This window comes from Wyeomyia smithii, chromosome 3, assembly GCF_029784165.1.
Source record: "Wyeomyia smithii strain HCP4-BCI-WySm-NY-G18 chromosome 3, ASM2978416v1, whole genome shotgun sequence".
NCBI classification, from domain to species: Eukaryota; Metazoa; Arthropoda; class Insecta; order Diptera; family Culicidae; genus Wyeomyia; species Wyeomyia smithii.
The window spans coordinates 45,069,617-45,086,477 of NC_073696.1; the positions used below are offsets into that span (position 1 = coordinate 45,069,617).

General features: G+C 36.2%; 1 protein-coding gene across 1 annotated transcript in view; it reads left to right on the forward strand.

The window, feature by feature from the left end:
- The first annotated feature begins 736 nt into the window (after window positions 1-736).
- LOC129726908 (protein spaetzle 3) overlaps window positions 737-16,861 on the forward strand; it is a 37,240-nt gene continuing 21,115 nt past the window's right edge. The window contains exons 1-2 of the mRNA XM_055684157.1: window positions 737-790; window positions 10,761-11,784. Of these exons, the coding sequence (XP_055540132.1) occupies window positions 10,983-11,784 (802 nt within the window). The 5' untranslated portion in view covers window positions 737-790; window positions 10,761-10,982. The remainder of the gene's footprint in view (window positions 791-10,760; window positions 11,785-16,861) is intronic.

The window sequence follows — 16,861 nt, forward strand, 5'->3', positions numbered from 1 at the left end:
TTTTAAGTGAATTTTTGAGGATTGTACTTTATGAGGAATCCAAAATGAACTAAGAAGAATCCATCACATGGATTAGCAGATTGGTTTAAGAATAAAATATGCGTTTTTTTCCTGTTTTCAATTGTGGTTTCATGTTGTATGAGATGAATATATGGGCTGAGATGAATAATGGAGCAGTTTCCCTACATGTGCAAAGTTTCTTTCAAATAGGACGATCGAAATTGATCGATAGGTCATTTGACATGGTACCCACCTTCTGTTTTCTAGTAAACCAGTAAAGTATATTTTCGAAGGATTGACATAATGTGTTATTCTCTTCTTATTAAAACTTTTACCTCCATTGGGAAGGTGAAAAAGCTAGAGCTACCATGTACAAATTGTAATGGTTTATAAGAAAAACACGAAGAAAGTGTTCTTCAATCACAATTGAGGTTCGCTGCTTGCCGGTACACAAATGAACCAGCTCTATTCAGACGGTCTACTAGCAAATGAATTCCATTCATACACTCAGCAGCAACAGTCTGCTTCGTACGTCGGGAGCCTATACTCTCAACCGCTTAGTGGGATTCCCTGCTGCTGTCGCGCTCTCTGTGTTGGTTTTGCTGCGAGCGGGCGCTCGTAGTACGGAACCTTGTCGGTTGATTAGCTCGCACCAGCCAGCAGCTGCTCGCGGTATCCGGCCGGACAGGTTGGATTTAATCGTATTTCGCGGTCTTAGCTGCGTTCAGTTCACTTCGTTCGCTGGGGGTGAGTGGGCCCTCCGCTGGAAAGGCGCCCAGTATCGTTAGAGGTGTGTAGTACGTTTTAGTAGTGGCAGATTAGTGAGTGTTTGTGAAGAAGCAAGTTTGGCGAAAATAACACGGTGCTAATTTTCAGCCAATCTGCGGTGTGAATTTTTCGGTCGCTTTGTACTTGAAGTTCAATGTCGTTATCATAAAGTCGACGGTTTTCGCGTCGTCGCCTGGGCCGAAGTCGTACGCCGCATCTGTGGTAGTAATTATCGACTATCGGTAGGCCGAGCCGCCGTCAGTTTAGTTGTTGTTTTTTTTGTGCGTTTCACTGTTACTTGCCAGCTAAAGTTTGCAGTTTGGGGGTAATGTTTAGTGCTTCCATTGAGATGAGAATGCAAATAATAGCGCAAAGGTTACTGCCGCGAGACAGAAAAGCGCGCAATTTGGTGCAATTAGGCATCCTATCGTTATGCAATCGATGTACTGGCGATGCCGAAAGATAAAGCCCCAGCTTAATTTGGACGTTGGAAGCTGCGACCGTGTGACCGAGCGGTTTTCAAGATATTGACGTACCGCTACCGCTGTTGGGGGAAGGCAGAGCCACCACCGCCGTCGCTGCGGTTGTTGGTTGGTTTTCGTTATGGATACTGTGATGTGACATTGAAAAGAGCTGCATTCGAGTGGTCATGTTTACCGTGGGTCTGATGGAGAAAGATAGACGGTAGAATAAACAATTTCGATGTGTACAGTTTGAAGAGATTATAACGTTTGAACTGTGTGTTTGTGTTTATTTGTTTGACTGAATAACCCCGTATTGCGTCAGGCAGTACTTTTTGGACCGGACGCCGTTGAAGCGAATAGACGGTAGATTTTGCAGAAGAATTCATCTCATTGCATGGGTTTCTTGTGTTTTGGGCAGAAGTTCACCTAACTGGAAATGATTTATTCGGCTAGAATGTTGTCCGAACAGTGAAGTTCAAATAATAGGTTTAACTCGAAAGTTTGGACACTCCATGGAAAGAGACCATTTTGGGATCAGATCAGGTTTTCAAAAATGGACTCATGTTCGTGAACCCACTGGACGGTAACCTTTAGTCGTTTTTTTGTGGCTCGTCTGAAGGGAAGAGATTGTTTTTACGAATTCGTTGACCCGAACCTGATGTGTGACATCCTTGATTTGTAACTTCGCATGTTGAAAGTGTTGATTGATTTGTGGCCATAATTACGAGGTTATCGGTAAGAGTTAAAAATAAAGCTCAAAAAAATATTTGTGTAATGAATTAACGTATAGTATAAAATACCACGCGTCTCCCCCGTAAACCCATGGACAGTGATGGCATGAACTCGTGTAAAGTTAAACTGAGTAACACTTTTCCAGATTTGAATCCAACTTGAATCAGCTATCCCTCGATAGTTTGAGTTTTTTTGCTTCGCACACTCTGATCGATTGAGTTTAAATGCGCGCAAATCATGCAGTGCAAGATGTATCCAACGATGCAGGCGATGATGTGACGGGATGAGTTTTGTTTTTAGATCGAATTTATGCTATCAAAGGACAATGCAACAAACTGTTGCAGCAGACGCGGCGCGAATTTCATCGCAATTCGATTTTTATGCAATTGTTGTTATGCAGGATTCAAACTCACGTGCAAACCGAAAATAAATGTGCAAGCAAGTTCTAAAACTCACTTGGATACGAGTGCAAAGTCACACTGCCTACTCTGCCCATGGACAATTCCAAATAAATGGATAAAACAAAACAATCAATCATTTTTATTTCCGGACGAATCAGATCTGTTTTTTATCCGTAAAAAAAATACTGTATTACAATCGCACCATTTAAAGCTTGGCATAGATGATCAAAACGAGAGCTCCAAAAACTGGCAGTAGCTTTGGTTTTGGTGCGACCAGCTTGCGCACAGTCTCGGTTGTGGTGCGTTCTTTGCGCACGAAATTAGCCTTGAAATTGTTTATTTTCAGGATTGCTGCAATTTGCATACATAATAAGTCCACAGCATGGCACTCTCCGCTGTTGGAGCGTACGCGGCTGAGGGGACATGCAGTCGGTATGCTACGAGTGTTGGATGACAATCCATTCCTAAGCGGAGTGTTTTATTCCTTTTTCGTTCATTAAAACAAAAAAAAAAAAAAACACTGGCACCGAGCAGCTCAAGATCTTGTCCGAGCTAGAAACTAGCTCAGGATCACGTTTTTGTACTTAATTGAACGACAGCACCGGGTGAACACGTAGCAATATGTTGTCGAAAGCTTCGGTCCAACAAGACGTTCAATTATATGTAAACTGTGGCAGTCATAATTGCGCTGGCCTCATTCTGCAGACACCTGAGAACAAAGCACTTTATCTCTCAAGCGGTGATCTCTCGATCCTTGAGCTGCTGCGGCATTCCTCTGTGCAGCTACCATTTCCCCGCATTTAAAGTTGCGCTCACGTTGTTGATCCTCAACAATGTATGTACACTCAATGGTGCGGCGATAAATCTTCCTGTCGTCCATCTGTGGATATGATTGAATCGGAGCACAATCTCCCTCTCAGACGTGTTTCTTAATGAGGTGAATAAATTACAGAAACATGTGACTGGCTGTCCCGCTGTCTTGAAACGTTAGTCTGCAGTTATGAGCGAAAAAGCATTGCTGTATTTCCTAGCACCAGGATTTCCAATGTAAACGGATGATTTTGAACTTCGCAGCCATCGTACACCTGAGAGGTTCATCGCTTAAAAGTGGATCGCTCAAGTCTTCGTGTTGCTGTCACAGCACGCAACAGTCAATCGGATTATTATGCAACTAAACTGCAAAGCTTCCGACTGTTGGGTCGGGCCGTCAATCGTTCAATCCAGAAAGTTTACTTTTTCACTTTGTGAGTATCTTTCGAATAAATTTACGTCGGCTTTCGAGCAGCGAACCGGTGACAAATTGTTTCTGCCTGTGCAATCAGTGACTCGCCGCAGTGAGTGCACAGTTGAAGCTGATTTGTTTGCTGTCCGTAAATTATGCTCCAGTTGATGTGGATATTTATTGTCAACGTAAGCGTGATCGAAGTTTTGCTTGGAAATATGTTACTTTTAACGATATTTTTGGAACAATTTTTTTAGATGCAATTTATGGTCCCGTGATAAAAATTCGTTAATGTCGTTAACGGTTCACTTAAATATTTTAGGGCAAAGTTGTTTTTTGTCCGAACAATTACGAAATGAATCGCTTTTTCGGAAGCCAATGTCACTATTACGTGCCGGCATTGCGTATTCACGCAGCTCACCTGAAGAATTGCCCGGTCATTGCGAATTCGACACCCGTAAAGAATGCGCCGAATCCATATTTGAGAATGATATGATTGTCCTAGGCAGAAAAATACACCATCATTTTCATATTTTATTCAGCAAACTCGACGGTGATCTAACGAGGTGATGAGACACCACGTTTATCGTCACGTTCCGGGCGGCTTGTGTGTTCGATTATTTATTTACGGTACACAGTCGTCATATCTGTTGCTTCAATGAGGATTCGCTTTTTTTCTGCTCTACTAGTTTGGCGCTCGATGATCTGGGTGCTATTTAAGGGTATTTTTCAACTATTTATTTGATCGATTGATTCATTTACCTGAAGGTGCACACATTGAACAAGGTGCTAATTGGAATTGCCCATTGAGGCAATTTGGTGAAGGATGTTTTCAATTACCCCCTGCCTTTGGTAGGGTGAAATCGATGTGGTCAAGATTTCGGAAGGCTTGCAAAAGCGGGAGGTACGTCGTGCTGAGGAAATTGAATTTTTGTGTAAAAATATTCTTATTACATTTACCCATCATATATTTTTTTAATGTTTTAGACTTTTTTAATTGTTCAACAAAATGATAATAAGTATGAGTTATTCCATACGAAGTGACCATGAAAAAGCACAAACTTGGACACGACCATCACAGATTTTGCTCAAAGTTGGGAGAATTCTTCATCTACTGTCACTTTGGAAAAATCCCAAATTTGGTGTCGATTGTGATACCCCCGGCTCTGTGGGACCCCTTTGTTGTTTATTGCAAAATCACGCATTTTTTGTTCAAAATCTATTTTTTCTTTTTCTACAATTCATAGACGTAAGATGTCCGAAAAATACTGATAGATAATTTTTGAAGAAAATAAACCAAGGAATCCTGAAAAAATATAAGTTTTGACCGGAAGTATTGCCAGATAAATTCTTTTTGTATTTGAAAACTAAATTTACATTTTTTGGCAAATGCAACCATTTTTATTTTAAATTTGATAGTTTCATCGTGTTCCTTGGAAAATTTCACATAAGAAACAACTATCATCCCGAGGTAATATGAGCCAATCTCGAGATATAACATTTTCACGTAAAAAGTTGTAAACTTCTTAATAAATTTTTAAAAAAATTTATAACCAAGGACTCCAGAAAAAATATTATTTTTGACCGGAAGTGCTGCCAGATAGATTATTTTTGTACTTTAAAACTAAATTTGCATTTTTGGGCCAATGCAGTTAATTTTATTTCAAATTTGATGATTTCATCGTATTTCTTGGAAAATTTTACGTAAGAAACCCTTATCGCCCCGTGGTAATATGAGCTAATCTCGAGGTATAGCATTTTTACGGAAATAGTTTTAAATTTCGTAATTAATTGTTCGTAAAAATGTCATATCTCGAGATTGGCGCATATCACCACGGGGTGATAGGTGTTTCTTACGTAAAATTTTCCAAAAAATATGATGAAATCATCAAATTTGAAATAAAATGACCAAAAAATGCAAATTTAGTTTGAAAATACAAAAATAACCAACCTGGTAACACTTCCGGTCAAAACAATATTTTTTCTAGATTCCTTGGTTTAAAGTAAAGCCTTGGTGCTAAATTCCGATTCGGAACTTGACCTTCTGTTTACTATACACAGACTTCGCAGCCAATCGTTAAGTATACAGGATAATTGCGGGGCTAGCGGTACGATCCTACTGACACTAACAGTCTCATCCGAGTCATGACTCGAACCTACGATGACTGGCTTGCTGGCCAAACATCGTACCTCGAGACCAACTGGTGAGGCGGATTCCTTGGTTTAATTTCTTCAAAATTCACCTATCACTGTTTTTCGGGTGTCTTCGGTCTATAAATTAAAAAATAAAATAATTACGAACCTTACAACTATTTTCGTAAAAATATTATATCTCGAGATTGGCTCATATTACCTAGGGGATGATAGTTGTTTCTTACGTAAAATTTTCCAAGGAACACGATGAAATTATTAAATTTAAAATAAAAATGGTTGCATTTGCCGAAAAATGTTAATTTAGTTTTCAGATACAAAATTAATTTATCTGGCAACACTTCTGGTCAAAAGTTATATTTTTTCAGGATTCCTTAGTTTGTTTTCTTCAAAAATTGTCTATCAGTATTTTTCCGACATCTCACGTCTATGAATTGTGAGAATATGTAAAAAGAGATTTTTGACAAAAATTGCGTGACTTTGCAATAAAGAGGGGGGTCCTACAGAGCGAAGGTTATTCTAATCGATACAAAAATTGGGATTTTTCCAAAAAGACAGTAGATGAATAATCCCCCAACTTTGAGCCAAATCTGTGATGGTCGTGTCCAAGCGACATGTACACTTCGTATGGAATGACCCGTATAGATTCTACCATTGTTATAAAACACATGACAGAGATTTCGATTTGTACTTTAATATTATTATTTTAGAATCTAAAATCTTCTATACATATAAAAATGCAGCTCTGTCTGTCTGTCTGTCTGTCTATCTGTCTGTCTGTTCCATATAGGCTTGGAAACTACTGAACCGATCGGCGTGAAATTTTGTATATAGGGGTTTTAGGGGCCGAGAAAGGTGACTAAGGTAATTCGAGACCCCTCCCTCTTCTGGAAGGGAGGGATCCCATACAAATGAAACACAAATTCATGCACATCTCGAAAACTAACCAAGCAAATGGAACCAAATTTGGCAGGTGGATGTTTTTAGGTGTAAAAAATATATCCATAATAGTTTGACACCCCTCCCTCTACTAAAACTTGGTTAGTTTTCGAGATGTGCATGAATTTGTGTTTCATTTGTATGTAACCCCTACATACAAATGAAACACAAATTCATGCACATCTCGAAAACTAACCAAGTAAATGGATCCAAATTGGGCAGGTGGATGATTTAGGGGTATCAAATATATCCATAACAGATTGAAGCCCCTCCCCCTTTTAAAAGGGAGGGGTCCCATACAAAAGAAACACAAATTTCGCTCAGCTCGAGAACCAATCCACCAAATAGAACCAAATTTGGCATGTTAATTTTTTTTTAGAGGTAACAAATATGTTCATAACCTTTCGGCACCCCTCCTTCTTCTAAAAGGAGGGGTTCCACACACACTCGAGGTTTCTGCACATCTCGAGAAATAATCAAGCAAATGGAACCAAATTTGATATGTTGAGGTTTCTGAGAGTAAGAAAAATTTTTGACTCTAGACGCCATTGTTAAATTTAAGATGGAAACTTCCGGTTTCTATCCGTAAAATGTCTTCAAATATCATTTTCAAATCCAAGATGGTGACTTCCGGTTTCTGAAAAACAGCGGGATATGACCAAATACCACCCAATATGGGTATTTTCGAAATCGTGATGATACACTGAAACCACAAATCGACCTCCGACAACATTTAGAGTTGTAAAATGGCAACTTCCGGTGACTGGAAAACTGCCGAAAATGACCAAATACCACCTAATATTTGTGTTTTTTAACCAGAATGACGTTCAGAGGCCAGAAATTATCTCCAAATGTCATTTTGAAATCCAAGATGGCGACTTACGGTTTCTGAAAAACAGCGAGATATGACCAAATACCACCCAATATGGGTATTTGCGAAATCGTGATGATGCATTGAAACCACAAATCGACCTCAGACAACATTTTGAGTTGTGATATGGCAACTTTTGGTGACTGGAAAACTGCCGAAAATGACCCAAAAATAACCAAATATGGGTCTTTCTTTAACCAGAATGTTGCTCAGAGGCCAGAAATTGTCACAAAATGTCATTTTAAAATACAAGATGGCGACTTACGATTTCTGGAAAATAGCCGAAAATGACCAAATACCACCCAATATGAGTGTTTCTTTAACCAGAATGACGCTCAGAGACCAGAAATTGTCTCCAAATACAATTTTTAAATCCAAGATGGCGACTTCCGCTCTCTGAAAAACAGCCAAAAATGGCCGATTTCCATCCAATATGAGATGCTTCGATACCAGAATGACACACAGGAGCTAGAATCCACCACAGACACCATTTTGAATTCTAAGATGGTGACTTCCGGTTTCTGGAAAACAGCCGAATATCACTAAATAATACTTATTATGGGTGTTTCTTGAACCAGAATGACGCTCAGGGGCCAGAAAATCCAGGATGGTGACTTCCGGTATCTGAAAAATAGCCCAAAGTGATCAATTACCACCCAATATGAGCGTTTCTTTAACCAGAATGATGCATAAAGCCAAGCATTGACCCTAGACACCATCTTGAATTCGAAGATGACCACTTTCAGTTTTTGAAAAACAACGAAAATAACTGAATACCACCCAATATAAGTATTTCCGGAGAGGTGATGTACTAAAGGCAGAAAACGAGGATGTTGTCATTCCGATAAAATCAATAATTTCAAACAAGAAATCGCAAGAAATCAATGAATTTGGAATGTTGAAAATTATTAAATTAAACACAAAAATAGGCGGGACGAAGTTTGCCGGGTCAGCTAGTAATAATATAAAAATACAAATCGAAATCTCTGTCATCGATTTCGATTTTGAATATTTTTTGAATTTTTTTTTGTCGTTTTCAACTGTATTTGAAATAAATTTCGGTGTTGGCCTCTGAAAGTATCCTTCTTTTTTCAACACAATTTGATTTATTTTTTGTCTGTCTTTTCTTTGTTTGCCTTATTTTCTTAGTGCTTTAGCATTTCTTATTCCTGAGAGGTTGGTTTTGTTATTTTGAGCTCAGCTATTTTTTTTGTCTTCTGTCTAGGTGGCGAACCCGCCTGTGGCTGAAAGCCACCTTAATAAAGTAATAAAAAAAGTCTTCTGTCTAAATGCGTTACTATATTCAACTTTGCATGAGACTAACTTTTTTCTTGCTCTGTTTTTGAGATGCAGTTTTATGTAAACTTAAGTTATTTTTAAAGCATTATTCAATTTTTGGCAGGCGATAACTACTTTTTCACAGTGCTAATGTTAGAATCAGTTTAGTATCTAATTGCCTATTTAGACACCGAAACTTTTACTTTTGAATCAAACCTAGATAAAGAAAAAAAAATTTCCCCACTATTTTGAGTTTCATAAAGATCTCTGATCACTGCATCCGTTGCATGATTAAGTAAAACCGGCTTGCATTCTCTGTTCATGAGTTGTTAGCATTTTCTAACTCATAAAGAAAATTGTAAAGTTTGCGTCCCATGATTCATTTAGTTCAATAATGTGCATACAATGGTTGAGGGATATGTTGATCGGACTAATTTTTTCGAATTACAATGGTACAACCCCCAGAAATTACCCCTGTTTCCTCTTAATTGACGCATTAAATTTGCAGCACACTTACACTGATTGTCCAACGATTGGTTGTGCCGTTTTTTTTGCTCGACAAATTTAATTGGTCATAGATCGGAGATCAAGGCCAGATAGAAACATTTCAGCAAAGCTGCAGAGGCGTTTCGTTCTCCTCGAATGCACAGTTTATGCCTTACCCCGGCCAGGCGCAGCGTGTTCTCTGTTCTCTCCACAAGAAGTCTGCTGAGCTACCTTTCAGCTTTTTAGCCCAGCTCAAATCAATTGAATCAAATTGAACCAAAGCAGCGAATCATTTCCTCTACTGAATAGGCAGTTCGGTAAACAACTTCCCACCCTGGCGCGGAATTCAAAATCTGTCACAAAGGCGTTTGCTCAGTGGGGCCATATACTGCTCGATTAATGGTTGTGTTTCGGGTGATCAAATCTCACACAGACACAACAAAAATCGGCTTACAAGATTCCGCAATCGAATGATTCCCAAACATAATTCATCCGATTTTAGCTGCAATAGTGTCTGTGTCTTTTTCAAATAGTCGGCTCTACTGCATTACTTATGATGAAAGATCTGATGCAGGTTGCAAATAAAGAGATCAAAGATCGGTGCATGGTTTTTTACGATGGGAAGGCATGCTCGAATCAGCTCCAGCACTGCGCTATGTAAACATAGATCGGCAGCGATAAGGCACGTGATGCTTACAAACATGCTCAGAGTCAGAAGGCGGCTTTTTAGAGTTGTTGCTGTCGCAGCGGCGGTGTGGCGTGCTGATAGAGTTCCGTGTTGAGTTGTTATGAATACGTCACGAGTTCATCGCCTCTGCTGACGGCTTCGCGGGCACCTTCTTTTAGCACGGCAGCTGCGATGTCGGCGGTGACGCGGTCTGCGTGTGAGAAGATATTAGCATTTTGTAGTAGGCAAAATATATGTATTAAACATAACAAACATTCATCCAGCTGGGCCGACGCGACGAGTCATCAAGAAGTTGCCGCTTGTTGGACGAAGACTGGTTTTGGCATCACGGCGGCTATGCTTAACACGTATTATTATGACTATTTGGCGATGATTTTTAGGATGGGTTTGAAACTCTCCTTTTCAGCTATCTGTCGAGTGCTTCGTATGACATTAACATACTTCAGTGATGTGTGTTGAGGGTTACACTGTTGAATCTGCGAGGTTGCGTAACATCGTGCGGATTCAGTGGCGGCAGCGGCGGCGGCTACAGCGTCAGCCGTGTGTTGATGTGTGTTTCAGTTTCTTGGAGATGCTCCTTCTGCGGATTGCTTGTTTCGCTGACAGTGTTTTAATTTGAGAGGACGTGACAGTTCGTAATCGGTAGTTTTAGAATTGCACAAATAACTCCTACTCGATTAGCTTTTGTTCGGAGTGACATATATGTCGGCTTATTTGACTTTGGACCTTACCATGAACGCTAATTAGCATTCGTTTTCAGGTTTTGAAGTTGTTGAAAGGTGTTATACATGTAACCAGCTTGACATGGATATAATTCAGCAGAGTTCAAAATGCGAATCGTGCACAATGAATAATGATGCAGTGCTAAAGTGATGTTATTGAAGCTTCATATACGAAGAGTGCAATATTTTCTGTTATCTGAAAGTGATTTAATAGAATAAAATATAATAAGTGAGTTGCAAGAAGACATCCAGCCAACGACATGGCGATAGCAAACTACACACTGCCATTTGGCAGCATTCAGGCCCCTGCCTGGAATACTGTCAGCCCAATACACAGTCAGCATGCTTCGGCCGTGAATAATTTGCTGTACGGTCCTTCCGGTCACCAAGAGGACGATCCAAACGATCAAGGCTTCTACGAGAATAACCCTTATGCCCCTCCCTCTCAACACCATCGCCAGCAGCAGCAAAATGCTCCTCAGCAGAGCGCACAGTATCGCCAGGCCCCGAGAAACAACTATCTACCCCCTCCTCCCCAATCCTATACACAGCCGCCACCAAAGCAGCAACAGGGCTATCAGCAATCGCCGCCTCAAACATCCTCGAGGACGTACGGGGAAGGAACGTACTCCCAAGGATCTTCGCGGAGTAATCCTCAGCAGCAACAAAATCCCGGCTACTACAACTCTGCTGTGTACAATCAACAATATCCCAAACAACAACCCACCGGTTTTAACGTTCCACAGTCACAACCGCCAACAAATTATCGAAATAACGGGGGACCTCCCCCGCAGCCACCACCAGTACCTCCCAAAGTACCACAAACGTTACCCACGTCTCCGTCCAGCCGAATTCCACCACCGCCGGTCAGTAGTGGCCGCGGTATTAGCAGTACCTCTACCGGTGGTGCCTTTCCGGAGCGACCACCCGGTTTCGTTAAAGTGAATGCCGGTCAAGGTTCGCGGACTCAAGTGCACGCCGTGCTGGACTACGACGATGACGAGGAAGAGTATTACGACGACGGAGACGACGGCTCACCGAACGCAGCCGGCCGAGTTTCTGGTAAGTGTGGCAATCAATCAGTCAAGCATTACACATCATTCTTTCTATAGCTACGGGGGCTACTTGATAAGTTTTGGCGTCTCGAGGGTACTCCAGAGCTGTTTGGGTTTGTTTTTGCTTGAATAATAATAATGATGATATTTGAACGGCAGTGCACGAACGAATGATGATGGGCTTCAGGGTGGCTTTCGGACGGGGAAGTAATTATGTGCGTTTCTGGAGAAGTTCAACACCAAGTGTGTACTAGACGATCGTCATTTTGGCCAGGGTCAATCACGACAGTGCTTTTTCGGTATATGGATTGGCTTTGAGAATTCGATTGATGCTACGTTTATTGATTGATTCTTTGCAGTGCTTTTAGGTGAGAAAATAGATCCTGTGAAAACTGTTATATACAGAACCATTTTCTTAGGTGCAATTCTTCGAAAAAGGACAGCTACACAAATGTTTCTATGAAACGAAGATGTCATCTTGTGCAATTAGTACTTTTTCAAAATTACGACTAATATGTAGAAAAGTTTTATGTTAAAATGGTATTGATGATTACAAATATTTTTGGAGACAAAACAGTTTGTTTGAAAAGTGTGATGTCTCCGGGAAAGTTGTCTCAACATATAAAAAAAAGGCTAGTTATCACAAAAAGCTGAATATCCACTTTTTTTTTAAAAACTACAAAAAATGGTGTCTTCGGAAAAGTTGTAATGTTGGCCTCCTGGAAAATTTGTAATATTGTCCTTCCAGAAAAATTATACATTCAAAAAAAATGGTTGGGGAAATTATAATTTTTTTATATTTTATTTCTCCAAGTTCAAAAAACGGGTTTTTTGAAGTATTCAATCTATAATTATGTTTCTGTGTTTTTTTTTAACTTTTTTTGGCTTACGGAGTTTATTTTTTCATGATGTACAAAACCATTGTTTGCAGCTATGCCGAAGGTATCATTCCTATCAATCAAACAAACCGTTCAGACTTTGAATGTTTTTCTTTTTTTTCGGGAAATTTTACCTTTTTTCTCATTTTTTCAAGAACAGACAACAGTGAATGTATGGCTAATCTTGTGTGGTTTTTATATTTTTTTATTTTTTTGTCAAATAAGGTTCTAAGATATATATTTTAAATTTTTATTGAAAAAACTTATTTTTTAACGATGTATGTTACTATCTACAACTTTGCCCAAGACGCTTCAACGATCAAACAAACCGTTATGGCTTTAAAATTATTTATAAGCATTAGCATCAATACCATTTTTACATAAGCCCTTTGAAAATTAGTCGTGATTGAAAAGACATTACTAATAACACAAATTGACATCTTTAGTTCATAGAAACATTTATGCAAAGTTTTAGTTAACTCAAAAACGACAATTTTTATGTTAACTGCTCCAAGTGTAACTGTAAAAATTGAATAAATTTCCAAAAGTGTTGACAATTTCAAAAAACGTCAATGATATTATAGGTGTTGCAAATGTATGGGTTTAGGGGAAGGGGTGTTTGTATGCAAATGCTTACTAAAGATGAGATGAAAATTAGAGAGAATCTTACGTAAGATTAAAAACACAAAAATAAACAATTTTCAAACAAAAAATATCATAATTTAGTTCATACATACATCGTTACATTCTAACTGATAAATTTAGGGAAGGCATAAATCCACTCCAGCTGAATAAATATTTACTACGGTTTGTTTACATGATATGAACTGAATTTATTCAACATAAAAAAGAGTTTTTTTTTTCGAAAACTGAACATGTTTTCAAAATATTTCCAATATTTACCAGAAAAGAATCATACATGATATTGAGGAGAGGGAATGTGATATCTTACGATGTCTTATGATGGGGGGAGGGTAGATCGAAAACACCGAAAAGAGTCCTTACGTAAATTATGGATTACGCAATATATTTTATGAATGCAATAAATGTCAAATGTCCAATATCATAAGAGTTATATATGTCATAAACGTCATAATCGTCATAAATGTCATAAAAGTCATAAATGTCATGAATGTCAGAAATGTCATAAATGTCATAAATGTCATTAATGTCATGAATGTCAGAAATGTCATAAATATCATAAATATCATAAATGTCATAAATGCCATAAATGTCATAAATGTCATAAATGTCATGAATGTCAGAAATGTCATAATTGTCATAAATGTCATAAATGTCATGAATGTCAAAAATGTCATAAATGTCATAAATGTCATAAATGTCATGAATGTCAGAAATGTCATGAATATCATAAATATCATAAATGTCATAAATGCCATAAATGTCAGAAATGTCATAAATGTCATAAATGTCATAAATGTCATAAATGTCATAAATGTCATAAATGTCATAAATGTCATAAATGTCATAAATGTCATAAATGTCATAAATGTCAAAAATGTCATAAATGTCATAAATGTCATAAATGTCATAAATGTCATAAATGTCATAAATGTCATAAATGTCATGAATGTCAGAAATGTCCTAAATGTCCTAAATGTCATAAATGTCATAAATGTCATAAATGTCAAAAATGTCATAAATGTCATAAATGTCGTAAATGTCAAAAATGTCATAAATGTCATAAATGTCATGAATGTCATAAATGTCATGAATGTCATAAAAGTCATAAATGTCATAAATGTCATATATGTCATAAATGTCATAAATGTCATAAATGTCATAAATGTCATAAATGTCATAAATGTCATAAATGTCATAAATGTCATAAATGTCATAAATGTCATAAATGTCATAAATGTCATAAATGTCATGAATGTCATAAATGTCATAAATGTCATAAATGTCATAAATGTCATAAATATCATAAATGTCATAAATGTCATAAATGTCACAAATGTCATAAATGTCATAAATGTCATAAATGTCATAAATGTCATAAATGTCATAAATGTCATAAATGTCATAAATGTCATAAATGTCATAAATGTCATAAATGTCATGAATGTCATAAATGTCATAAATGTCATAAATGTCATAAATGTCATAAATATCATAAATGTCATAAATGTCATAAATGTCACAAATGTCATAAATGTCATAAATGTCATAAATGTCATAAATGTCATAAATGTCATAATTGTCATAAATGTCATAAATGTCATAAATGTCACAAATGTCATAAATGTCATAAATGTCATAAATGTCATAAATGTCATAAATGTCATTAAAATCATAAGTTTCATAAATTTAATAAATGTCATAAATATCATAAATGTCATAAATATCATAAATGTCATAAATCTCATAAATGTCATAATTGTCTTGAATATCTTGAATATCTCAAATGTCATAAATCTCATAAATGATATACAGACCCTGTTTGATTTTGGCACCTTTCGTTTTAAGGACAGTTCAATTTTGGCACTGCTCGATGTGCCAAAACGACCGGTTTTTTAAATCATATTTTTAGGTTTTCTCGTTTTTCCTGTAAAAAAATTTGAGTTTAAAAACCGTCATCTAAGTCATCATAAACCACATAAAATAAAATATATATGATGGAATAAAAACCGTCTGTTTTTGGCATGGTTCGATTCTGGTAACATAAAAAATTTGGACGTGTTGCAAAAATCGAACAGGGCCTGTAATTGTCATAACTGTCTTAAACGTTAAACATAAATGTCAAAAATGTCAGGAATGTCAAATATATCAAAAATAACAAAACTGACAAAGATGTCAAAAATGTTAAAATGTTGACGATTCGTAAAATGGTAAATATGCTAAAAATAATAAATTAAAAATGTTAAATATGTTAAAAATGTTTAAAATGTTTAAAATGTTATAAATGTTAAAAATGTTAAAAATGTTGAAAATGTTAAAAATGTAAAATATGTTAAAAATGGTAAAAATGTTGAAAATGTTTAAAATGTTAAAAATATTAAAAATGTTAAAAATGTTGAAGATGTTAAAAATGTTAAAAATATTAAAAATGTTGAAAATGTTAAAAATGTTAAAAATGTTAAAAATGTTAAAAATGTTAAAAATGTTAAAAATGTTAAAAATGTTAAAAATGTTAAAAATGTTAAAAATGTTAAAAATGTTAAAAATGTTAAAAATGCTAAAAATGTTAAAAATGTTTAAAATGTTTAAAATGTTATAAATGTTGAAAATGTTAAAAATGTTAAAAATGTTAAAAATGTTAAAAATGTTAAAAATGTTAAAAATGTTAAAAATGTTAAAAATGTTAAAAATGTTAAAAATGTTAAAAATGTTAAAAATGTTAAAAATGTTAAAAATGTTAAAAATGTTAAAAATGTTAAAAATGTTAAAAATGTTAAAAATGTTAAAAATGTTAAAAATGTTAAAAATGTTAAAAATGTTAAAAATGTTAAAAATGTTAAAAATGTTAGAAATGTTAAATATGTTAAAAATGTTAAAAATGTTAAAAATGTAAAAATGTTAAAAATGTTAAAAAGGTTAAAAATGATAAAAATGTTAAAAATGTAAAAAATGTTAAAAATGTTATAAATGTTAAATATGTTATTAATTTAATTAATGTTAAAAATGTTAAAAATGTTAAAAATGTTGAAAATGTAACAAATGTTAAAAATATTTTTCAGAACTCCGGGTAATCAAGTCCGACCAGTATCGCAAATCTAAAAATATCTCGAAAACTGCCAGAAGCGCCAGTCATGTTGAAAATAGTACAAAACGGTTCGAAATCAATTAAAAATGGTTGAGTCTGTTCAGCTCGCATGATGCTGAAAGTAAATAAAGTAAGTTTAAATGGGACAGAGAATGTTTATTGCTTCGTTATGCTCGTTTAACATATTATTTAGAGACCATGTTTGGTCTTTCGTTTTGTTCTTGTTCTTTCTAGTCCCTGTTAAGTCAAAAGTCGCAGATTGTTGTAAAATTTAGCATTTTAGATATATATATTTTATGAAAAAAAAAAAAACAGTACAAAAAGCGACGACTTTTAAAACGATTTTAAATTGGTTCTGATATAAACGAAGTATGAAAATTTGCAGCTAAATGTGAATATCTTTTTCAGCTAAGTTTGATTATCTTCTTAAAAGCTACTGCGAATTTCATAGACCAGTTGGAACGAAACCCATCTCTGGT